Genomic DNA, 25,822 nt, shown 5'->3' on the forward strand with positions numbered 1-25,822 from the left:
GACCCTTGTTCCCAATTAAAATTTCCTATGTCACCCTTCTTTGCATTTTGCGAGCACATATACTTTGGCACCTTTGAAAAGAAACTTTTAATAAATAAGGGAAGAAAGAGAAACTCATTAGTGAACAGTAATAAATAATAATAACTTAAATCTCAATAAATATCTTCTCTATATTTCTGTATCTGAAACAGATGCATTGCATCGAGTAGCTTCTCTGGTCACTGGTGACCACGCATAGACGGAGCTGGGGTGTATGTAACATCTGTCTCTCTGTAAACCGACAGGCCGTGAGTCTCCCTGCCCCGGTGAGTGGGGGGCCTTCCCCACTCGCTCTCTTGCAAGAATGCTGCCGAAAACCACAGCTGGTTTCCTGTTTCCAAGGCCATAAAGGAAATACCTTCTGGTTGGTTTTAGTCATGAGGACAGTCCTTTTTGGTTCCTGGCCAACTTCTTTCCACCCCACACACCAAGTTCAGAATGAATCACCAGCCATTCACAACACTGGTTGTAAGTAAACCGTAGGCCTCAACTTTCAGATTCAGAGGTTACTGTCTCTGTATCTTTGCTTTTTTTTCCTTTCCCTTCTTTCCAGGGTATGTCTCCACTGAGTGACAGAAAAATAAACCTTTCTTGCTTTCAGTGGTAATGACAAGGAGTGACACCAGGGTTCCGTTTCCCCGGTGTCTCCAGATGTGTGAAAACAAACCACAGGAGACACACTGGTTTGGTTTCAAGTGCATCCGCAACTGTGCCCATGACCGGTGACGGTGGGCTGCATCAGATGAAGCGACAGGCAACACCCAACCAGGAACGCCCGCGCGAGCGTCTGGTGGCAACGGCCGCCTTTGGGAGAGTCCACAGACGGCTGTTCTCGCTCTCTCCTGTCCAGTTTCCTGTAGCTGGGTCTCTCCCTACCAGGCTCCCACAACGGCTGCCTTCCTCCTCCTCCACTTCCTCCTCCTCTTCCTCCTCCTCCTCCTCCTCCTCCGCCTTGGTCCTCATCTTCCATTCTGGGCAAACATTCCCTGGGAACCTTGGTCCCTTTCTATGCACTGTAGCAGGAATGCAATACTCAGCGGTCTCTGGAGCCGGAGTCAGATACATCCACACCTTTTAGCGGAATGCTTTCTTAGAATATGGTAAACCAGATTATCATCTAAAAACGACAGGTCGTCGTCGAAGGCGATGGGTCGGCAACAGGCCTGCCCCACTTTGTCACTCGCCAGCCTTCTGCTTCTGGATAAGTTTTTTAATATTTTGTCGTACGTTGTCTCGGCGGCCTCGCAGGAGCCGCTGCAGTACCGGAAAATCAGTTCCTCCTTGGTTTCGTAGCCCAAGCCCAAGTCAGTGACATTCAAGTGGACGGCAGTGAGGACACAGCCCCGGTTCCTGCCCCTCCCGCCTCGCCGGCCTTTCCCGCGGGCATTCTCGGGGCTGGTGGCTGCAGCCTGCCGGTTTCGCTCTCTCCTGGGAAACACGGCCATTTGTTTGTCCGGTGACCTTTTCAGTCTTTTAATGGTGGCTTGAATAAAATCCATGACGTCATCAAACTGATCAGGGTAATCCTCTGGCATATTGGCTGTTCCGCAAGAAAACGGAAAACAGAAAACGTGAGACAACAATAGTGACCATTTCAAGCTGTCTTCTAGATCAAAGCACGATCAAACACCTCTAAAAGTCAGCCACAACTGGACCTGCAGCGAGACGGGCAGCCCGTCCCGCCAGGTGACCACTGTAATCCCCCCGGACCAGAGGCTCACATGGACCTCTGAGACTCCACAGAAGGAAAATTACTTGGGTGAAAGAGACTAACAGGGCAGGTGACACACACTCCCTTGTAGAAGACAAATCCCAAGAGGCGTAGTTTTCATTTGAATAATATCTGTCATTTCTTTTCTTTTCTTTTTTTTTTTTTTTTGACAGAGAGAGGGACAGATAGGGACAGACAGACAGGAAGGGAGAGAGATGAGAAGAATCAATTCTTTGTTGTAGCACCTTAGTTATTCACTGATTGCTTTCTCATATGTGCCTTGACCAGGGGGCTCCAGTAGAGTGAGTGAACCCTTGCTCAAGCCAGCGACCTTGGGCTTCAAGTCGGCAAACATGGAGTTATGTCTATGATTGCACGCTAAAGCCAGCGACCCCGTGCTCAGGCTAGTGAACCCATGCTCAATCTGGTGACCTCGGGGTTTTGAACCTGGGTCCTCTGCATCCCAGTCTGATGCTCTGTCCACTGTGCCACCACCTGGTCAGGCAATATCTGCTATTTCTAACAAGTCTGTATTGAGGTTGCTGTGAGCAAGCTGAGCCTCAATGGCCAGTTTACTAGTCTAAAAACAGCCCAGAGTAGTGGGTTCACCGAGCATGAGAATGAGTGGAATGCTTACTGAGAGGTGGATTGCTGCCCTTTGAGGTAAGGGTGGGGGTAGGGAGTGCCAAGGAACTGGCGGTATTTAATGAGCCCAGGAGGAATTCAGGACCACACTTTGGAATTCCTGAAAAAAGGATTATCTTGGATGGGGAAGTCTTTCAATGTTGCTTCTACCCAGCGCTCTTCCTTGAAATTGACCCTGACTCTTCACTCTGTACAGTTAAGTGGGACCAGAATCAGTTTGATAGAACAAATGAAAAGCTCATGAGCTCAACTATATTTTAAAACTTCTTTAAAAAAATGAAGAGACTGAAAAATAGCCTACTTTTCACTAATTTAACCAAGAGGTTAATTTACCACTTCCTTAGAACAGCATGAGCTAAAAAACACAGTAATACTGTAAGATGACAATGAAGTGTGTCAGCATTAAGTGGAACGAGATGCGGTTTGTGGACAGATGGAGCGTGACCCCAAGGAGGGGCCCTGCCTCTGCTGCAGGCCATCACACGACTCCCTCTGTCTTTGGTTACAAACAGGACAGGACACGTGCACTTAAGGGACATCACACCGAGGAACGAGGAGGCACCTGCTAAGATGTCTGGGCCCTTTGGGTAAAAGCAGAAATCGGCTGTCTCTTGGTGTTTTCTGCCATGTTTCAGCGTTCACTTTTGATCAAGAGAAGAGTATCCGTCTGAACAACTGAAGACATTTCCGAAAGAGGGAAGCAATTCAAAATGCCTGTGTATTAGGTAGCAAACCCTTATCCTGTTTTCAGGTAATTCAGTCTGTTTAACATTACACGTGGCTTAGAGACATATAGCATAAAAGAGCTATTAGCAAGAGTGAATGTATGTTTTTGCCAAGAACATGTTGAAGCAGAGAAGGATTATTCTGTGCCTAACCCATATAAAATTGTTTTGTCATGAACTGAGGGCCTAAACAGCTATCCTATCCTGTATCCTATTGTGTAAAACAAAATCCAGCTGATGTGACTTAACCACATTTATCTGTCTGTCTGTCTATCTATCAATCTATCTACCTATCTAGATTTAGATAATACATATAAAATATGTGATATATAGTAATGAGTAGAGCAAGGATTGTGTAAAATCCCCAGAGCTCCTCGTTGCCCAAAATGTCTGGTACTGGATGGTTCCTCTGCACACAGTCAGGAAGCTGCTTCCACCCCAGTCTGAGCCCATCCTCCCCTGCCTGGAGGCTCCCTCACCCCAGCCTTCCCCCCTTCTGTCTATCCTCTCCTGCCTGGAGGCTCCCTCACCCCAGCCTTCCCCCCTCTGTCTATCCTCTCCTGCCTGGAGGCTCCCTCACCCCAGCCTTCCCCCCTCTGTCTATCCTCTCCTGCCTGGAGGCTCCCTCACCCCAGCCTTCCCCCCTCTGTCTATCCTCTCCTGCCTGGAGGCTCCCTCACCCCAGCCTTCCCCCCTCTGTCTATCCTCTCCTGCCTGGAGGCTCCCTCACCCCAGCCTTCCCCCCTCTGTCTATCCTCTCCTGCCTGGGGGGCTCCCTCACCCCAGCCTTCCCCCCCTCTGTCTATCCTCTCCTGCCTGGAGGCTCCCTCACCCCAGCCTTCCCCCCTCTGTCTATCCTCTCCTGCCTGGGGGGCTCCCTCACCCCAGCCTTCCCCCCTCTGTCTATCCTCTCCTGCCTGGGGGGCTCCCTCACCCCAGCCTTCTCCCCTCTGTCTATCCTCTCCTGCCTGGGGGGCTCCCTCACCCCAGCCTTCCCCCCTCTGTCTATCCTCTCCTGCCTGGGGGGCTCCCTCACCCCAGCCTTCTCCCCTCTGTCTATCCTCTCCTGCCTGGGGGGCTCCCTCACCCCAGCCTTCCCCCCTCTGTCTATCCTCTCCTGCCTGGGGGGCTCCCTCACCCCAGCCTTCTCCCCTCTGTCTATCCTCTCCTGCCTGGGGGGCTCCCTCACCCCAGCCTTCCCCCCTTCTGTCTATCCTCTCCTGCCTGGAGGCTCCCTCACCCCAGCCTTCCCCCCTTCTGTCTATTTTCCTGGCAGCCAGTGTGGCAGTTTTCTCTTAAAACCACTCATACAGTTCACACCCCTCCTCTGCTCCCAACCCTCAGATGGCTCCCCATTTCTCTCGGAGGAAAAGTCGAAGTCCACAAGGGCCTACGGCCTCACCTGACCTGGCCACTGCCTTCCCCAGCCTCTGCTACCTCTGACCTCATCTTGTCCTCACTGTCTCCCTCCGGCGTCCCTGGCCTCCTCCCTGTTTCTCGCAGGGTTTCCAAACCCTGGCACTACTGGCTTCTTGGGCCAGATCATTCATTCTTTGAGGTGGGAGGCTGCCCTGTGCATTGCAGGATGTTTACCTATGTCTCTGGCCTCTACCCAAGAGATGCCAGTAGTATCCCCATCCTCCAGTAGTGACAAAGTAAAGCACCTCCAGACATTGCCATATGTGTGTTGGGGACAAAATATCGTGTGTTGAGAACCATGGGTCAGACACAAGCAGGGCCTAGGGCTGTTTTTCTCTGTCTAGAACACTGTTCCTCAGAGCACCCCGTGGCTTACTTCCCACATCTCCTTCAAGTCTTTGTCCAAACGTTCCCACCGCCAAGTCCCACCCTGACTTCCTTGTTGAATGCAATTCCTCCCCAAACCCAGACCCCCCTGCCTTGCTCTTCCTTCCCCCTCATAATATTTCACTACCTTCCAGCACACGGTATGACTCACTTCTTAAACGTTTGTGATTTGTTTGTCTTCTTAATAGATAGAATGTGACCTCCAGGAGACAGGGACCTTTGCATGGCTTGTACACCAGTGGATCCCAAGGGCTTAAATAGGATCTGGTTCCTGGAGGCCCTCAGTAATTGTCAAATGAATTAGTCTCATTAAGAGAGGGAAAGGGGACACTTAGACTTGAGCTGCGAATCGCACCATTATGATAACGTGGGGAGCCTCGACGCCCAGCACTGCACAGCCAGTCTCTACCTGGGAGGTGAGTTGAAGAACCATCTCCAAGCTGACGCCCACCAGGGCCAGCTTCCTGCAGCTCTAAAGTGTTAGTTCTCATTGTCCACTTCATCCTGGGTGTTCAGACAGGGCTTGTGTCCCTGGAGTCACCTTTTCCAGGGAGGACGGCAGACGAAGCGAGTATTCAGTTTGTCATTTCCTCTGAATACTTTTTAACTGCACTTGCACTTCCTTGGGAAGTTTTATTTTTTTCTCACAACAAAACAAAACTGTAAATCACTCTGATTTAAAGAAATGAACTACTTATTTTGAAAAAAGAAATAAGCTCCTTATGTTCTTTATGATTGTTTTAAATAATAAGCTACAAGAGAGGAAATTAGGTGAGCTCAGTTTCAAAAATCCATGCTTGAATTTCTAAAACTGATATATTAGGGGCAATTAATCAAAGTACAGAAAAGTCTTCAAATTCCAAAAAAAGGCTCTTTGTTTTACAAAAGGACTCACACCACAGGGTTCCTGGGAGCCATTAAAAATTCCTGAATAGATCATTAACTTAAAAACCTGAGAACACAGAAAGTTAAAATCGATTAAGAATCAACTGAAGATTAATCATAAACGAGAATGAAACATTGCTAAAATTGTAACATAAACTAATGGGAAGACATTTGTGTTACAAAAACTCACCTTAAGCTAGTTTAGAGTCCCATTTGCTTTATATAACATGATAAATTACATAGTTTTATGTGGCTAGAGTTATAATAATGATTTGAATCAACATTTATAATGTTCTTACTTATTACCAGATAACTTTCAAAGTTCCTGAAAAATACGTTTCTTCCTTTTTAAGATGTTTTGACCACATTGCTTTGTCCATTGGCTTAGCTTGCAAGATAAAATACAGAACCCTTAGTTAAATTTGAATTTCTAATAAATAGTCAATTTTTAGTATAAGCACTCCTCCATAATGTTTGGGACATACTTACTTATATTTCATTACATACCAACGTTTAGTCCCTTTTTTTTATTTTAAATGCCACTTGGCCTTACCAGGGTGATACAAGTGGCAGTGTGACTGCATCGACCACTTAGGCTGTGAGGTGAGGTGGAGAACAGATCATTCACCCTGAATTGAAAGGCTTTCTGGCACCGGGGAAACTGTCAATCAATGTTTGGTTTGTTAAACTAAAAGGTGTCGTTAGTAACTTCTCTTGATGGGAAAAATCTCTCTCATACCTTGTTGTTAATGGGAAATATTTATATATATTTAGGCTCCAAGTTTCAGGCTATAGGGCAAGTCTTACTGATTTGAAGTTTCCTTCCTCCCCTTTCTTCTTATTGAAAAATAGAGCAAAAATAATATAAATATTTTATGCTAAAAGTTTTGCATGGTTATAAATTTTGGAAACCAGAAAAGGGCAACATTATATTTTCCAAAGCACAGAGCACATAGTCCTGTCTCTTCCAACTAAATTCCTAACTCTGGGCCTCTTGATGCTGCCTGAGTTCATGCACAGAGCAGTCTCCATTTACCAGCAGTCAGCATTTAGGGAGCATCAGGAGCTGTGCGCCCCACTGAGCCTGTCCTCAGACACTCTGCAGAGGCCTTGCACGTGGCCCCGGCAGGCACGCTCCCCGTGCTGAACCAAGAAGCCCAAAGCTGCCTCAATCTTCCAGGAACTCACTGAGCTGAGGGGAAGAAAGGCACTTGGGTTTGGATTAGTTCCCTAAATTAAGACTTAATGTCATATCTCTTAAAGGGTTTGGCAAGATGTCAGCTACACAAATGGCCCTCATTAGTATTACCTTTGATAGTAAAATACTTGCAAACCACAAAAGAGAACCATCTTTTCTTTTCTTTTTTTTCTTTTCTTGAACACTTGCTCATTTCCCAGACCAACTTGGAAGAGAAATCTTGGTTGGAAAACACGTCCACCCTAAAAGCTCAAGTTTTTGAAAAAAATCAAGATACCCAAATGCATTGAAGTCATCTTTCAGTGTGCAACCAAATATTTTGGCATTATTCTATTTAAAATCCTTTAACTTTGATGTGCCCTTTGTATAAACAGTGTTATTTAAACAAATGAAGCCTTGTCCTGGGGCAGGACTCTGACTCTCGGAACAAGCCGTTCACAGCAGAGCCTTTGCCTCCCTTGATTATGGGGAAAAATAAGTCACCCCAGGAACAAAGGACTGGGCTATTGACTCTTTTGTAGTGAACTATGTTTTTATAGGAACAATGCTGAGGCCTCAGAGTACTCCCTGTAATAGCCAAATTAAAAGGTACGTAATTCAAAACATTACCTTGGTTAAGCTGGCATTCACTGGATAGTCTCCTAAATGTCAGATTTCTCTTAAAAACAGTACAGGTTAACTGTATTTTCATCAACAGGGCTATTTTATACTCACACAGAGTTGTCCCTCCTCACCCCAGGCAGGCTGGGGGTGCTAAGCTGGCCTTCAGCCTGTCATTCATCTGGGGCCCAAGAGGGAGACAGCACGAGATTGTCTGCAGAATGGCAAGGACATGACCCCTTAGCAGAGTGGCAGCAGGCTCTGGCTCTGAGGGTCCCAGGAAAGAGGGGGCTGGACCTAGTCCTCACTGGGTCTCTCTCAGAGGACCCATCTTACAGGCCAGAGCCAGCCTTAAGGGGTCAGAGGCCACAGAGAAATCCCTGGTGTTTCTTGCTCTGAAGAGGACACGCCTCTGTACTTCACTATGAAGCTCCCAGCTTCTGTGTGTCACAAGGGCAAGGGCTAACATGCCGAGGTCCGCGGGGTGACTACTGCTAAGCCCAGGCCACTCAGAAGAGACGGGTGTCTAGAACTAGCGCCTGTAGTGCCCAGCGCTGGGGTGGGCTAGGCCCTGGCTGTACTGTGCCCGGGGCTGCTGAGGGACTAGGCAGCCTGTCTGCTCACGAAGAGCCCCCCAAAAGACTGTCCCCCGGAGTGGGGGACATTTACTCTAATATTCTTTGCCTACCTGCACCTCAGGTAAAGTTCAAATTGCTCTGTAGACCAAGTATATGAAAAATAGAAGTCCTCTCTCTTTCTCTCTCTTTCTGTGTCTAGATATAAAATCATACATATATGCGCGCGCGCACACACACACACACACACACACACACACGTGTATGTTGATATAAAAAGATCAGCCTAAGATTGATTGATATAATCTCTCAAGAAAATTCCCAACTACTGTCATTCTTTAGACTAGCATACTTTCACATTTCAATAAGGTATAAAACATGATTTTCTTTCACTACTACTGAAATCTTATAAGAACTACATAGTGCAGCCTTACTTTTATAAGTCCTCATATCACAAAATTTCATTATTCTGTATTTTAAAAATAACAGCTCCCTCGATGTGCTTAAAAAAATATGACCAATATAAAGGTGGGACGGATGCCGACTTCCACACAACATTCACTTTAAACCCAACAACATCTCTGGCCAGGCTAAAGCAGGGTCCGCATACTCTCCACTTTACAGACCAGGAAACTGAGGCTCAGCGAAGATCAACGTGGGCCCAGGCCACATGGCTCGTCAGTGTGGACTCAGTGGGTTTGGTTTCAAAGCTCAAACATGTTGTAATGCTCCGTGATGCCAGTTTGTTTTTAAGTAAAAACTGACTACCCTGCAGTTGGAGTCCAGGCCTGGCCAGGTATGCTCTTTCCACCTGCACGTGTTTACCAAAGTCAGGACAGAAAGTGAGAAGCACACCTGCTATTGAAAATTCGGTATGAATTCTAAAATTAGGCTGCCATTGGCCGTAGCACTCAGTCCATTGTCTCCACAAGGGAGAGGCCACGGCCCTCAGGGCCATCTCGCCTGCGTCCTGGTTCTTGCATACCAGTCGCAGGCAGATCTGGCGTTTTCCCAGGTAAAACCGGAAAACAGGCAGCCAAGGGCGGCGGTACATTCAGACAGAGAGGCCCCGTCTCCGGAAGCTCCTCAAACACACTCTGGCACCAAACGACCAGCTCTGGCTGCAGAGCTGGAGAGGACAGAGCCTGGAATTCCAGTCTGGGTCACTCCCTGCCCAGTCTCCTGACCTTGGACTGCTCGCTTAAGCCTTGTGAGGTCAGCTAGACCCTCTGCAGGGCCCTTCCCAGGGCTCAAACCCCAAGATAAGGACAGTCTACATTTCGGTGGAAATTCGTTTTCAGTTCCCTCATCAAGGAGGGGATGCCACAGCTGATGCCCCAGCAGCGTTCCACTCAACCACCACCATCAGGGACCCCTGTGACACGCCACAAGAAGTGTTTTAGGTTCCAGGAGTCCCCAACCTTTTCAGTTTACCTCTTGGCTCAACATCTCAGTTATAGTTGAAATAATCACCACCATGCATCTCTCAACACATCGAGTCATCTTCCTATGTCCCATTTAGGAGAGGGATAAAAATGTGCAGACAGGGTCCTGTGTCTGAGCCTCAGAACGCCCCGGTTGTAGTGAGAGACAGACATCCTTGTACCTCGGTCTCCACCTGACTCTGGGAGGACACCCTGTCACCACGCCATCATCCTTCAGTCTCCACCACCCAGAGGCAAACAGGAAACCTGCCCCTTTCTTAAAATTCCACTTTATTCTGCCACCAAAGCGCTCACGAGAGACCCACAGCTGATCCTGGAAGCCATCGACCCTCGTTCTGATCTGACCTTCGTTGACCTCTGAAATGTATCATGTTAGTCCAGGAGAATGTTCCAGTTCCCTGAAAAATTATACAAAGTGTTGTCATCTGCTACTATTCAAAAGTTTTAATTTTACCATTTGTTTGAACTAACTAACAAGGTCCGTAAGTCGCTCGGCGCTGGAATGAAATGCAGCTCAGGTTATGTAACGACCATCCTTGCTTTCCTATTTTGGACAGAGGATTCGTCCAGCGTGAGCTAGACTGTCTGGATCCTACGCTGCTCCTGGGTTAACGTTGAGAGCGGTCCACAGGGTTTACCTCCTAAGGCGGGTCCCTGGCAGAGGCCGTTTATGGAGTCGCCGTGACCACTGCCGGAGCGACCAGTGCCTCCCTCCATGGCCAGTGGTTTGTTGACAATAAGGCATAATGACATGGGTTTATTTGAAAAGTATTTGTGTTGTAAAAACACTAGTGTTTGGTTGTTTTAAAACAGCATTTCTGGCTCCTCTCAAGGCAGAAGAAAAAGAGCAACCAGAACACAAACTATTTCAGAATACAGAGAAAGGGGCCTGTGGTCTGTCTGAGAAAGCCACTCTGCCTACTCCAAAACGTCATTTTCTTTCCCATTTGCACCTACTTAGATCAATATTGCACACATGTATTTGTTATAGAGTATCTTAAATTTTTTTATCCTACAACTTACAGAAAAAAAAAACACTTGTCCTAAGTATAATGGAAATTGCTGCATTAATACAAACTGCCCCCCACCCCAAGCCTTGCTCAGGCAGAGACAGACTATATCAATTTCGTTACTCAGACTCTAATTGCCCTGCTCTAATCTCCACCTATGTGGTTCATACTTCTATTATAGTTATGTTAATAATTTTACAGTAATAGAGCATAGCTCCCCTGGGGAGAAAATGTCCTTTCTCCTGCTTTTAAGTCAGGAAAACACCCGACAGGGTGTCCATTTGTCAGCTAATCTGCACACGCCCCCAGGAGACAGAAAGCACTTGGTCAGCAATAAACACCCATGCTAACGAGAGCACGCCAGGGGGGCTTGGCTTCTGCCCTTGGGGGAGCCTTAGTGGGGAGGGCGAGAGAGCTACTCAGGGAAATGAAGTGCACAGAAGGCCTCCTGGGAAAGTAATCCCTGTGGTGTTATCAGAGGAGGTTGGTTTTTGAGGGAAACCCTGATGGAACCTGGCAGCAGAGGCTCCTTTGCCTGGCACAGAGCCCTGCCTGCAGCCCCAGAGGCCGCAGAATTGTCGTGGGATCCCACCCACGACAATCCCTTCCCTCTGCCCTTCCCAGGGCTCGGAGGGGGGATGCGGGGGGCGAGAGCCTGGGGAGGCCTGGGCACAAAGACGATGGACCAAGAGAAGAAGGAGAACCGGGGATGAGAGACAAATGTTCTTCATCAGATAACCCTGTTGAACGGGTCCTGTGGTCAGGCGTGAGGAAGGACTTTCTAACCTCCTCGCCCGTGAATACATTTATTGGAATCTCTGAGTTCAGGTATTCAGCTCTAAGTACCATTCAAAAGCGACCACCTTGACAAAATCCCTATGCCTGATTTTTCTCCTCGCTGACTTCCTGTCATAGTCAGAGGAGTTGCGCAGCGGTGTCCTGGGCTGGCAGGAAGCGATCTTGTGACATGGTCACAAGTGCGAGTGTAGGGCTCAGGCTGCCCGGGGTTTAGAGTCTGGCTAAGTTGCTTAACCACATGGAGTCCCATTTCCCCCTTAAAATGGGGCTAGTCACACCTTTACCACAATGGAAAAAATGTTTTCAGCTCAGTGCCCGAAAACATGTCACAAACGTGTTAACTAAGGTTAGATCCATATGGTTGTCATGTCAGGGATGATTCTTCAGTGAAGTCTACGCAGAGGGCAGCAGAGCAAAGATCCGCTCTACCTGCTATAGACAAAGAAAGATTCCCCGAAGGGGATGCAGACACTGGTCCCTTGTTGGTCCAGCTGTTTCACAGCGCAGGAGGCCTGGAGCTCTGCGTTCTGTGGGTAGAAGGGGCAGGACTGGCTTGGGAGTTTGTGCTGTGTGTTCTGTGTTCCTAGAAATGCCCCCAAATTAACCATACTAGCATCAACTGATTCCACAGCCCATGAATAACTTCCATGTCTTCTCTGACATAGATCAGCGTGTCTTCAGACTGAGTCGTATCCCTCTGGGGGCACACAAGTGCTTTGTAGAGTGCCTGTCGGTAGATTTAAGAGAATCAATTTCCAGATCCTCAAACATCCCACTGTGTTGTGTCTGTACCAAACCTGGTCTGTCTGCGAACGCCCCTGTGGTCAGTTCTCTTTCTCTGTCTCCTGTCTCACCAAGAGAGGTGTACTTGTCACCCACCTCACCCAGTGTACTGTGAGGCACTGTCCGGGGGGTAAGCACCTGAAGGTGCCAGGTAAGGACAATTCAGGCCTGCATGGCCCCTTGAGACACACTGAGGCCGGTGGCTCCTTATGCAAGTACACAGCATCATAAACTTAGTATTCTGAGGTTTACCTGGATGTAAAGCTTGAGAACTATTTTAGAATAAAGGAGAATAAAGGTAAAATGGCAACCCAGTGCAATTTGTGATCCCCAATTAAGAAAAAAAACCCCATAAAAGACCTTATTGCAACAACTGGGGAAATTTCAATATGGGTTATCTATTAGATAACAATATATATAAATGTTAATATTCCTGAGACAGATGATTAAATTGTGGTTACATAAGACAATGTTCCTGTTCTGAGAAGGTGCCTGCTGAGCTATTTAATGGTTTGCTTGCAACTAATTCTCAAGTGATTCAAGACAAAAAATAAATAAATGGAGCAAAATGTAACAAGAGGTCAGTCCTGGTGAAGAGTACATGAACACGGACTGAGGGAAGGTCCCATATGAATAACGCAAGAATCATTGAAGCAGGTGGTGCTATATACTTCACTCTAGCTGGGCACTCCTGCCATGGCTTGGTGCTTTATCTGCCTGTCTGTCCCTCTGCCCATCCATCTATTCATCTTATAATTAAGATCTAGAAGTGTGATGATGGTTTTCATGGATGTATATTAAATATGTGTATTGGAATTGAAAATGAAGTTGGACATTTCCTGACCAGAAAGTCAATCTATTTGGGCCAAATTCGTTTAAGTGTTTTGTACGAATTGAATAAGCTAAACAGGCAGCTTGAAGGTTTTGCCAAAAATATACGTGAAGCACATATACAGTTTCCAAGTAGGCTAGAAATAGCTGATCAAACTTATGATAAAAATATTTTAGAGGTCACCTTAGGAGAATGCAATAGTTTATGGCATTATTGGTGAAGGGTCACAAAGCAAAAACGTTTGAAAACGAAACCACAGCTTCCCACGTCAGTCATTAGGGTCGTACAAAAGTGGGTGCTATCTCTACTGAGCTAACTGGTTGCTTCTCGATGGTGACCCAAACCCTGCTATGAAGCCCCACTGCGGTTCCCATGGTGGTGACTGTCCTGCACGCATGCACTCACCCTTGGTTTCCCATGTGAACTTCCCATTTCCCAAGTGGAAGAGGGGTGGTCTGAGAAGAAGCACCTTCCAGAAGGCCTCTGAAAGGCTGCCAGCCTATCCAGCATTTGAGACCATGCTATGTCCTGACCAGTTAGAGAGCCTCCTCTCGTGGCAAAAATGCATTTGTAATATAGGAATACGCAGAGAAATTCACGTTTCTCTTCTTAAAACACCTTGATCTGGTCTGTGAAGTAGCCATTAATAATACGAGCTGAGGCTCCACCGCAGCCCAGACAGGAATCAAAGCAAGGGCCTAAAGGATATTCAATATTCCCTGCTTCTTTGGATTAGCTTGCTTGATTGATTTCCCCGGAAATCTGTGTTTCAGTGTTAGTGTATTTTTAGCAAGCCAATGTTTGTGGATTTCTTAATCTACTGATAGGGGAGCACACAGTCTGTGTTAGGCCAAAATTATCAGCTTTGGGACTAGAAGTTGGAGGTTTAACTTCTGGCTTCACCATCACTGAATCTGTGATCTCAAGTAACTCTCATAAGTCTCATTTCTGCATCTGTAACATGGAAATAATAACACTTCTTCTTGTCTGTTGGGGCTCCCACACATTCGATTTGAGGACAAGATGTAAACCCGATTTGTTAAAAATGGAATTACTATGTGAACAGCTCAGAGGTGCCATTCACTTACTTGAGGATTAATAGGTTGACTCAATTGTGTCTGTGTAGGAGCTTTTTAAAAACAAGGGCGCCATACTTCAAAGTGAAAAACATGCCTGTGCCCTTGCCCCCACTCGTGAGCAGCCCGGGCACTGGCGCGACTTCTGCAGTACTATGGCTCTGTATTCAGATCCCACTCACTGCCATTGCCTGCCCGAGGTGCTCCAGGGGTGCCACTGCCATCAAAAACAGAGCAAGCACCTTCTTTTCTTGGATTTTACAGCATCTCATAATCTGGGTATCACCTACAGAGATATCCTAAATTTCACACCACTTCCCGCCACCTGTTCCTGAGACTTGGCGACGGGTCTGGTCTCCTCCTGTATCCACCACCTGCCCCTCTCCATATGGTGGCCACAAATTTGCCCAGGCTTCTCCTTGGCCTGGAATGTGCTCTTTTCCCTCTCCTAATACCCTAATACCCATCTTTCAAGTACCAGCTCAAATCCTCCCTCTCCCCCAACCCTTTGCTGCTGTGATCTCCACACCCCAGTGACCTCATTGCTAGGAATTCTTACCATGACCACAGGGAACGTAAAACGGTAGACAAAGCTATCTGTCTGACTGACAGTCGCCCACCCGCCTGCCCACCCATCCCATATAGTTCACAATTAGATCATAAACTATTGAAGTTCACAGTTTTGTCTTTTAGATGTCACATAGCTCCTAGCGCACAAGAGACACTGAATACTTGCCTCTTGATGGAGCCAAGTGATTAAAGAACAAGTGTTTTAACTGAATAAAGGTGCTATGCATCATAAGGTACTAAACAAACAAAGATGAAAGGGACGTTAGAAGGGGAACAGGCCAGACTGCTTTCGTTTTTACATCAGCAAAAGTAAAATCTTTTGAGCAGAATTCTTTGGCTGCTGGATCAGCGTAAGGTCCTGAGACGGGCCAATTCAAATGAGGCCTGAAATAGATTTCTCTAAACAGCCACGGTTTGAAATAGGTATTGAGACTGCAGCCAGAGCGAGATGTTGGTCTCAGATCTCTAGTGAGAAATCAGTCCCTAAAAGTCTGACGTGCAATTTCTTGATTCCAAGAGCCCTGTCCCCACAGGTTGGACAGAGCCCCTTTCTGGCTTAGGTAATTCCTTTATCACAGTATTGCTCCTTCTTACCATCCCTAAAGCAATACGAAACAATAGATGGATGGTGTATTTATCCTGAACTCTATATCCGATAACATTAAATGTGAAAGCTGACTGTTTACCCAGCTGGTTGCATCAGAAGCTTTCTCAGCTGGATGACAACGGGCTAAATAGTCACTGAAGTTCACTAAAAGATTGTTGCTGTGTTTGTGAAATGTCTTAAATTAAATATCCAGCTGGGATCACATAAAACAGCAACACTCTTATCTCAACACAGGTAGTGGCTTTCATCCCCCTTACCACTTACATATAAAGACCTTGGCTGGCACTGGCTCCTTTGTCCCCATAGGGGAAGAGTGTCTCCTAACATGACCATGGGAATCTATCTGGTGGGAAAAATGTCATAGGAGCTCTGTGGGCTCAGAAAGTGGGGGGAAGGCAACCTGGGAAGAGCTGGGGACGGGGGGGGGGGTTGCTGACCCAGGGGCAGACTCCCAGGGAAGGCTGACCTGCCTACGTGCTGACCAACCAAATGACTGTGGGGCCCAAAATAACCTTCCCACAAGGCCTGCATTTCTTTCACTCTGAATTATGTGGTGCTGCCTGAAATGCCACCATTTAGAGCAGCGTCTTGGCAGGAGAGAAGGTGCTCCTTGGGCGCACAGCGAGGGACCCTAGAAGCCGGCGGGTGACAAATAACAACTCCCATCCTTACCTCTGGGGCTTTACAAAGCATCGCCTCATTTATCCCTAACAGCCCCCCCCCCCCACCATGAGGCAGCCTTACTTTTATTCCTGTTTTACAGACGAGGAAGCTGAAGTGTAGGAGATGTTAAGTAACAGCCAGTTAAGTGGCAAGGTTGGGCTCTGAAACTGAAGTCCGATCTCAATGTGTGAACTTGAGCTCTTGCTTATTGAAATGCCTCAATTTCTTGCTCTCAGCCCTCCTACAGATTAAGGGACCTGGTGCCCTAGAAAGAGACTCAAGCCTATTAATGTTGTGAGTTATATTTCAGTTATACTATGGTGTATATAGATTCTTTTTCTGTGGGCGGCTAGCCTGGGAACTTGATAGCTTGATTTAGATGATTGTTTCTATAGGCAATTTTGTGGCTTGTTACTGAACTGGCAGAATATAAATAATCCCATCACATCAAAACAAACTGTAGATGACCTGAGATTACAATTTCACAAAGCTCAGTGTTTCTTCCAGTGGGCTTCCAGTTCCACAAAAAAAGCCCACTGTACCAGCCCAAGGTTTTTCATGTTTTCATTTAAGTCTGCAATGCTACCAAATCGTACCACCTGTCATACATTTACTAGATAGTATGCTCCATGAAGGCAGGAGTTTTTGTTTATTATGTATACCAAGGGTTCCCTAGCACCTAGGACAGTGCCTGGCACACACAGGCATATACTATTTGTTAAGTGAATACATCTTTTTCTTTATTGATTTTAGAGAGAGATGAAGGGAGAAAAAGATAGACAGAAACCTTGATCTCTTCCTATATGTGGCTTGACCGAAGACTGAACTGGCAACCTTTGCGTATCGGAACAACGTTCTACTAACCAACTAAGCCCTGGCTGGATAGGTCGGTTGGGAATACATGCTTGTACATCACAGATGTTTAAAGCCTCATGCACTTTATGCTTTTCCTTGTGAAATACATTCAGCGCTGACACACACAGCTGAGATCTAGTACGTGACTGAGATTAACTAATAAATTCAGACAACCTTGTGCAATGTGGTTTTAGTCATTAGTTGAAGTCCTCCATCCCACGTAAAGTGTTTATCCCTAAGTAGCAAAACCGAATGCTCTCTGAGCATTTCAGCGATTTGGGGAAACACTGGTTCCGGTGTTAGCAGACCTGCCTCCTGCCACCATGGAACTCTGGCACTTGGACAATCTGCTTTCTGAGCTTCTCTTCAGCTCTAAAGTGTTATGACATCAGTGAGTTTCACCTCCTAGATAGCTCATGCCTACTCTAATCACCCCTTGGAGAAGATACTGGCAAAAAGCAAAATAACCCCCCCACACACAAAGATAGCTACAAGGAAAAGTCTTAGATGCCTCACAAGGAGAATCACAAGTCCCTGAGGTTTGACAAGTTCAGAGTTGCTGCAGGAAGCAGCCGCAGCTCATCTACTTTAGAGCCAACCTCTAGGGGAGCAAGTGGGCCAGTTGCGGTTTCCATCTGGGTAGTTCATCCTAGGAATAGAATTCTGGCTGTTTCATTTACAGTGCAACCAGCAGAATACATGCAAGCTCAGGGTGAGTGTCTGGATGGGGAACAGTCCAGCTACCTCTGAACAGCATAGAAAGACTGACTGGTAAGGTGGCTCAAAGTGCTTTTGTTCAATCACTAAGTTACAAGCATTTAAAAAGAAGAGTGGCCAGGATTTATGGTACTTATATAGTTTCAAATGGAACAAGTGACTTAATGTTTTTCTACATAAGCCTTAACCAGTTGCACGGTGTAGAGTGCAGGATATAAATGTCAGCGCTGTGAGAGCAGCGTGTTGACATGGTCGAGTGTTCAAAGCCTGCACACTGTCACTATTCTGCCTTCCCTGTGCTGACAGCTTGCTACCGAATTGAACATACCTGGAAAGAAGTCAATTTGGCTTAGAATGCAGCTCAGTTTCTCTTTCAAGTTTCCCCTAGAATCTACTGGGTCTTCCCAAAGGTAAAACAGAATTGGGTATGTTCTGCTGGTTTAAATGTAAACAGAGTAGTCAGAACCTTGTCCCTTGGTGACTTAGCATCAGGTTTGGAAAAGGGAAGTAATCTCTCTTCCCTCACAACATGCGTGTGCTCCCCACCAGTAGGAACAATGCTCTTTTGCTTTGTGACTTGGTACCTTGCACCAGGCACACATTTCCTTAGGGTATTATTGGGTCATAGTGACTCTAACCCTGGGTGTACATTAGACTCATCTGGGGAACATCTAAATATCCCAATGCCCAGGCCACACCCCAAACCCATTAAATCAGAATCTCTCAGGGTGAGGCCCAGTATCAGAACTCATTCAAGTTCACCAGGTGATTCTGGTGAGCAGGGATCTCTTATAAGTCTTTTCAAAGGACACCACGACAGGGGCATGAAGACCAGTGGGCCAAAACTCATAGCCATTGGCCTTTTGGAGTGGAAAGGCCTCCCTTTACTGTATGATTTTAAGTTGTTCCTTGAGTTCTCAGGCCAGTAACTTGTCCAAAGTCACAGAGTTAGTTGAAAATAGAGCCAGAACCAGGAGGCAGCATTAACTACGCCTAAGTAGGCAAGATACTAATATGCTAACTAGACCTCCATGGATTAATCCGCTTCATAACTGGGCAGTCACTTTTCTCTTCTGCATGTCCTGGTGAGACAACTATTATCTTCCGCTGTGTCCCTGTCCCTCTGGCCTAAGTTGTAGGGATGAATGAAAAGCTACTTAGCTCTCATTGGGGAACTAGTCTAAGGCAATGGCACAGAGGGGCGCTTTGAATTTAAGTTTCTATTGGAGAATCATTAATGTAGATTAGTATGGAAATTTGTGGGTGAAACCGAAGCCTTTAAAAATGGGTTTAGATAGTATGACTAATTGACACAAATTCTCAGAGCAGTTACTTAATTTCAAGAAATCAAGCATGTCCTCTTTCCAACCTAAGTCACTCTTGAAGTCTTAATTGGCCTTGAAAAATGAACTTTTTTCTATTTTGGGGGGTACTTCTGGCACAATATGCTCTTATTGTTGTAAGGATATATAAAATAAATACATCACATTTCTCGGGCTGTTCTTAGCCCAAGGCTGCAGGGTTTGGGAGACTCTTAACATACAGCCGACTTTTGGGACCACTTCTGCTGTGCATATGACCGCAGTATATTTCAGGCACAGAATAGCTCGAAGAGAGTGGGGGAAGGGTAGTATAACCAGGGTGACACTCTGGTGATGCTCACTACTGCTTTATTTTGGGATCGTGTCAAATTTTCTACTTTTGTTACTTACATAAGTTAACTTCCCAATGACCTGTAGCTTGTAATGTAGCATGCTTTGCTTTATGCAACAGATAAACGTCTAAAGAGTGGAGGATAAATTATATCAAATCATTGCTGACACGCCCTAATCAAGCACCCTCTAAAACATTTGTGAGAGGCACAATCACAGACTTATTTTCTAATATGAGTAAACTGGTTTCTTTTCTTCAGAGTAAACATTTCATGTGTGGAGTAAACTGTATGCCACCCCCCACTCCAATTCCAGCCAGCAGATTTACTCCAAGTCTTTCTAGAACCAGAACTTTTCTGAGAAGATTTGACACTGCCCAGATGCTTGTTCTGGAAATTGAGACCCTTCTGTGTTTGCTCCGACTCTGGCTTGGCTTTGGGAAACTTCAGTGTCTTCCCTTGCAAGGGTAGTGTAGGATGGAAAGGCAATTGTTTTCAGAATTCAGCGTGTGTGTGTGTGTGTGTGTGTGTGTGTGTGTGAGAGAGAGAGAGAGAGAGAGAGAGAGAGAGAGAGAGAGAGAGAGAGATTAGGGAAGCCGGGGTAAGGGAGTGACAACTATGGTGGTGGTGGAGGTCTAGAAACGGTCTGTGCATCGGAATGCTGAATGGACAGCATAAAAATCTGATGCCCTACGTGCTGGGCGACCAGCACCCGTCACCTCTAGGCGTCCAGGCCTGTGGGCCCAGCAGCCTGCAGCGCCAGCGCGGCTCTGCCCGCGGGTCAGGAGGCAGCGCTGCCGTCCGGGCTGGCTTGGGTGCATGCGGGCGGCGGGTAGGGGTGCGTGGGGGCCCGCCGGCGGCCCCCCGCGGGAAGGGAACGGTTCTTACAGTCACTGATCAGCGCGAAGGGCGCGCGGCGGCCAGGGGAGCGGTCTTCAGCGGGCGCCTCGGGAGGCCTCTTACCGGCGGGCAGCGGGAAGGCGGACGCGGTGTGGAGCAGCACCAGGCAGACAGCCACGACATCCCATAACTTCATCTTAGAGTCCCGTCCGGCCGCGGCACCTGCGACCGCGGGCGAGAGAACCGAGAGCGCGGGTTAGGCCGGGGCGCCGCTCTTGGTGCATCATCCCCGCGCCCCCTCCAAATTTGTCACCACCCTCTTTCGAAGCCGCTGCAGCCCAGCGCTTCGCCGGGCATCTCCATCCTCCTTCCAAGTCCTTGACTCGCTCCCCCTCCCGGATGCGCCCCACGCGCGCGGCTCGCTCTCTGTGTCTAGAAACAGCTGCTTTTGTCATCTACCACCCTCTTCCAGAGGTCTTATTTTTGACCAGAGCACTGCCCACGCCGGTCCCAATACAACGACACTGGGACACCTGGTCAACTGGATAACACCAGGATTCGTGACCAGCCCCTATTTCTGGCGCGCCCCGCCCCCTTCTCTGGAGGCAGCCAGGAAGCCCCCACGCTGTGTCTATCCTCCACCCCAGTCCGAGGCCTCCCCTCCTTCCGGGCAGCTCCCGTGGGCTCTGGGAAACCAGCCCAGGCAAGCGACCGGGTCTTCTGTTTTAGAATGAAAGCAAGCACACTCCGGGGCCGGGAGTCCCGATCCTGCTCCTAGCTAGGTGGGGGCAGGCTCGGTGGCACCTTCAACCCACCTGCCGCCCACACTTCCTTCTTCCCACCTATTTTGTCGGAACAAGAAGTTAGGGCAGACTTGGAGACTTTTGGCTGGAATGGGATTATCTGCATTAAGTTACATAACTCCCCAAAGCATCAATTCGGGTTTAAAATACTAGTTCCAAGACCACACTCCCCAGTGGGCTATATCACTAAAATACTAGTTCCACCTCTTATAGAGTTATGAACATTAAGTAACACGAAAAAGCCCACAGAAGCATAAAGCAAGCACTCCATCAATTCTTCTGCATTGCTTTTAGGTAAGAATTGCATTTGTCTTGAAAATGTTAATCCTTCGTGGTGTACCTGAACACCCTTATTTTTGCAGTTTTGCAAGATTACAACCCTATACCCCTTCCTTTCCCAGAAGAGTTTCGAACTCCCGCGCCTCCATCGCAGTCACTTTTTGACGACTGTACCAGGGTCCTGACCTCTGGGCACGCACGGCACCGGAAGGCTTAGGCTATCAACATGCGCTCTGGGTGGGGGCTCAGCTCTTCTACGCGAAGGGGCTCCATTTGTCTTCTCCCACCCCCAGAGAAGAAGCACATGCAGCCGAAGGAAAGCGAGAAAAAGGCTCTGTCAACTGAGCCAAACTGCACCCAATTACGAGGTGGGAAGGGAACCCGGGCACTCCCGGTGCGGAATCACCCAGTACTTGCCCAAAGCCACTGTTTTCGTTTCCAAGTGACTTCTCAAAAGGAAACTACGGGATTCATGTAATTGACTATCCCCTCTCCTCCAAATAAAAGGGATTCTTAGGAAAATCTCTAAACTTTTTCCATGGGAGAGAGTAAGACAGTTCCCAGGTAATACAAAAGCCTGGGCGCCTCTCATCTCTATTATTTCCCAGGCCTGCCGCCTCCCTTCCGGCAGCCGCCCCTCGTTTCCCCATCTCCACCCAGAACTGCCGCCGGGATTCCTGTGCAGGGCCACCCTGGGAAGCGTTTAATTGGGCCGCCACCTCCACTGCTACGGAGACTAATGCATTTTCCATCCCTAGGGCGTCCCTTCGTTTGCCACGCAGTTGTTGGGCGCCGGGAGTTGGCGGGGACTAGGAGCTAGGAGCAACCTGCGGCTCCGGGCGCCCCATGCCATACTGGTTGGTTTACAACCCCGGGAAAAAGCCAAGTTTCTAGGTTCCTGCACACGGGCCCGGGCAACACCGCACCCAGGTCGTGCAAAATGAGCGCAGCGAAGCGCGTTAGCACAGAGGACTGGCGAACGTGAGGCCTGCCGCTCCGTCTGCTTGTGCCAGCTCCCGGGTGCGAGCGACGTGGCTGGCGGCTCCGGGGAGCAGGCGGGCGCGGGGTTAATGCGCCGTTCCAAATCGCGGTGCCCGCCAGCAGGAAGCGGCAGAGGCACCAGGATTTCCCTTCGGCATTGAGGGGTTTTCCTTTTTTTTCTGCTTGGCCGACAGAAAGCTTTTTAAATTGTACGTGGAGAACCTCAATTAGAAGTGTGACGAAGCTGGCAAAAGAGGAAACGGTGGAAAAGTCCCCGCCTCACTAGAGGAGTCTCCCGGCTCCCGCCCTCGGCCCGCCGGCGCAGGCCTCGGGAGCGCTCTCCCACCACCCCGGGCTGGGACCGGCGCCTTCTCCCCTCTGAGCGCCGCGGGGGCCGGCTCCGGCCGGAGAGCCCCCTTAGTTCTCGGAGGTAGCGGAAGGGATCTCGGGGCTGGGCACACGACGCGGTCTAAAAGGACGCTTTCTCCAAGCCCTTGTGCCCAGACCCCGCGCGCGCCTTTCCTGTTTGTCTCTATCGCTTTCCCCAATGCACAGCTGCCCCACGTATTTCTGCCGCCTTTACTGAGCGCGCGTTTCTTAACCAGCTACCACGTGCGGTAATCGAGCTCTCGTTCTGAGGTCCACCACGTCGGTGCCTCCGCACCCCTTCTTGTATCCCCCTGCTCTAGTCAGTGCAAAAAGGGGCGTGTCGCGGCGTCCGCACCTGGTAGTCCCCAAGCCCGCGTGGGAAGGAACGCCCCAGAGAGCGGGAGCACCCACAGAAGCCGCCGCTCGCCCTGGGGCGCTTCTGAGTTCCCAGCACCAGGGGGCACCAGAAACCGCCAGAGTCCCGTAGCGCCTATGCGGCCCGGAGGCTGCGTTGTCATTTTGAGAATAAAGCCGGTGAACAAGCAGTCCCCCTACAATCCTCCTCAAATCCCAATTACTCCCGGAACTTCTGGACGTCCTCACCAGCATCCCCGCTTTTCAGGCTTCTACTTCATCCCTTTTCCCTGATTTTTCTCTCCTCACCTCACCTGGGCTGGTTTCCTTGAAATCTACATTTAGAGCTCCTCCCCAGATTTCCAGCCTGGTGACAGCTTCACCACGGGTGAGCGCTCCTGCTGCCAATGCCCCCACACCTTTTTGTGGCTATCAGGCTGGGAGGTTTCTTCGGGCTTTGCCTTTAAGGTCCAGAGGGGGTGGTGGTGCTGTAACTCGGGTTTTCTTCTGAGATGGGGGCAGAAGTTGCCGAAAGGTATTGCTTTACTTAACTGTATCTCTTGTCCTAGCCAGAAGACTTATTTTCCCTGTGTTGGGCCCAAGACCCGGGCAAGGGGGGAAAAATACGGGATGCTTTCTGTAGACAGTCTGGGGAGGAGTCTGTCCAAGGGCCTGAGGCCGGGTTTCAGGTCCGAGGAACCCGAATCCCTTGCAACTGGGAATGGAGTCGCTGCGGGCTTTCCTCCCGTACACCTAACACTTGTTGAAAAGGTGATATTGTTCCCCTTCCCCGCCAAAGCAAAGGCATTGCGAAAGAGCTGGGGCGAGACCTGGCTGGGGTGGGAGCGCAGCGGCTCTCCCTCGGAGAGCTTTGGGGAAAGAGGTGTGTGCGTAAGGTTGAAAACGTCATCTCTTTCTTGGAATACTTAAGAGTAGATTCAAAATACTGAGAAAAGTAAAGCGCGCTCTGACATATCCGCGGCCGGGGCCGGAAGAGTTGTGTTTGTCCCCGCCAAAAAGCAGAAACGTAGGGAGCACCAGGTTGGGCGGCCCACTGCCCACCCGGGCGCACAAGTCCGGCGGGTTTGCCACAGCCGAAACCAGGGAGGCGCCAACAGGCGGCAGTTGAGGGAGGAGGAGGGTCCTGCAAAAGTCCATTCCCTGCTGCGATGAGGGTTCCTTTACCGAGTGGGGCTGGAAACCAAACCGCGACTAAATCTGCCCTGAGGTTGTACAAGGTAGTGGCGAGGGTGTTTTGGGGGAGGTCAAATAATCACTTCGACGACCTAGTGGAGACCTTGGAGTTTCAAGTGTCTGTTTGAGGCAGAGACCCTAGTCATGACTTGTCCAGGGCGCCCCTCCCCTACCCTCGACGGGGGTGGTTAGTGGGGTTGCGGGCATTAGGAACGTGCAAGCAGCCGGGTTCCGAAAAGGGAGAAGAATGTAGCTTTGCAAGACCGCGCCCAGAGCGGGTGAGCCCTCTATTTTTAGGTTCACAGCACCTTTACAGCAGCCCCTCCGGGGCCTGCACTTTCCCTCGGAACAGACCACGAAAAGCTCATTAGTAAGTTTCACTTCCAGCAATGATATCTGTGTAACTGCACGTCCCGAGAGGACACTCTGGTCGTGGTGGGTTCAAAGATGACCCGGGCCCCGCACGGTCCCGGGGTTTGACGGAAGAGCGCCCCGCCGAGTAGGGGAGGAAAACTGACCCTGTCGGACATTCCAGGGTCTACAGGCATCAGGGGCACCAAAGATCTTTGCCCACGAGGGAAGGCAACCTGCCCCACCACAAGGCCAGCCGCTCCCGCGTTCAATTTCTCTCTCTTCTGTCCACCATGTGCCTCGGTTCTTTCTAGTGTCTCCTCTTTGCAACCCCACCGCCTACTCTGGGGTCCCGTTGTGCCCCCGTCTCCGGTGCCCCGCAACCCGCTGTGCGCGCTGGCGAATCAGCCGCCACCCAGGACCGCTCCTCTACTTACCTCGGATCCGGTCTCCGCAGACCCCCAGTTGGACATTAACTCCAGTAGCCCCAAGTCCCAGCCAGTACACCCATCCAGGCCGAGGGCAGGAGTGCAGAGCCCCGCCCCACAGGTCAGGGGCACGACGAGATCGCAATTCTGGGGCGGCTCGGGGTTGCGAGGGCGCTCGGGAGGCGGCGGCCAAGGCTCCCGCCGCCGCCGCCACCAGAAGGGCAAAGGATGCCGACAGCTCCCCAGCCGGCCCCCCCCGCACCCCTAGAAGCTGAGGTCCCAGCAGCCGCTGCTGTCTTGGGTGGGGGGTGACACGGCTGCCCGCGCCGCGCTCTTATCTGAAGCTGCCTGGGCGCCGCGGGCGGCTCAGCTGCGGCGGCCGCGCTCTGCGCCTTCTCCGGGCGCAGCGTCTAGATGCACGAGATGGGCCGGGCTGATGCTGCCGCCGGAGCTGAGATCTCGCCTGGAAATCCGAACGATGCACCACGTCAACCAGCGCAGGGAGTTCGTTGAAGACATGAGGGCGCCAGGAGCGCAGACTGGTCCTTGAGAGCCCGGGCCGGGGGCCGGGGTGGGGGAGGGGAGGCGCGGGGCCCTGGGAGGGGAGGGGTCGAGAGGCGGAGGTGGAAAAGGGAAAGGAGAGCAGTGAGGAGGCACCCGAGCTCCCGAGGCGGGGGCTCCGGGTGCGAGTGGGCGACGCGAGGCGCCCCTCCCCGGGGTGCAGGGAGAGCGCTCAACGCATGGAGACGCTGCGGGTCTCGCGCCTCCTCCTCCCGGGGTAGATCCGGAGGAATGCTTAGCGCAGTCCAACCCAAGTGGGCAATCCAAACTTGACCGCGGCGTGCGCGCCTGGCTTCGTCCCCGCGCCCCGCGCTTTGAAGGAGGGCGCGCTGTCGGGTGGAGGGCTCCACTGAGCGTTCCTTGCGCCTATCGAAGGCTTTCCTTCGTCTTAGGTGTCCAGCCCACTCGGGTTTCTATGGGGCAGAAAAGGCAGTGGCAAGGAGAGGAGCTGCGGGCTAGAGTTCTCCTAGC

The 25,822-nt window shown here is 49.7% G+C and overlaps 1 protein-coding gene across 3 annotated transcripts; it reads right to left on the minus strand.

Moving 5' to 3' along the window:
- Positions 1–1,010: 1,010 nt before the first annotated feature.
- Positions 1,011–25,107, minus strand: GDNF (glial cell derived neurotrophic factor). Of its 3 annotated transcripts, none has more exons than XM_066253545.1 (3): positions 24,800–25,107; positions 20,155–20,253; positions 1,011–1,579 (listed from the first exon to the last, which is right to left on the minus strand). In XM_066253545.1, the coding sequence occupies exons 2-3, from the start codon at positions 20,225–20,227 to the stop codon at positions 1,095–1,097; spliced, it is 558 nt and encodes a 185-aa protein (XP_066109642.1). In that variant the 5' UTR covers positions 20,228–20,253; positions 24,800–25,107; the 3' UTR covers positions 1,011–1,094. The 3 variants fall into 3 exon arrangements, with proteins under 3 accessions (XP_066109642.1, XP_066109641.1, XP_066109640.1); XM_066253544.1 differs by having other exon boundaries at positions 20,080–20,253; XM_066253543.1 differs by lacking the exon at positions 20,155–20,253 and having other exon boundaries at positions 24,800–24,854.
- Between the last annotated feature and the right edge of the window lie 715 nt (positions 25,108–25,822).

This window comes from Saccopteryx bilineata, chromosome 1, assembly GCF_036850765.1.
Source record: "Saccopteryx bilineata isolate mSacBil1 chromosome 1, mSacBil1_pri_phased_curated, whole genome shotgun sequence".
Classification (NCBI taxonomy): Eukaryota; Metazoa; Chordata; class Mammalia; order Chiroptera; family Emballonuridae; genus Saccopteryx; species Saccopteryx bilineata.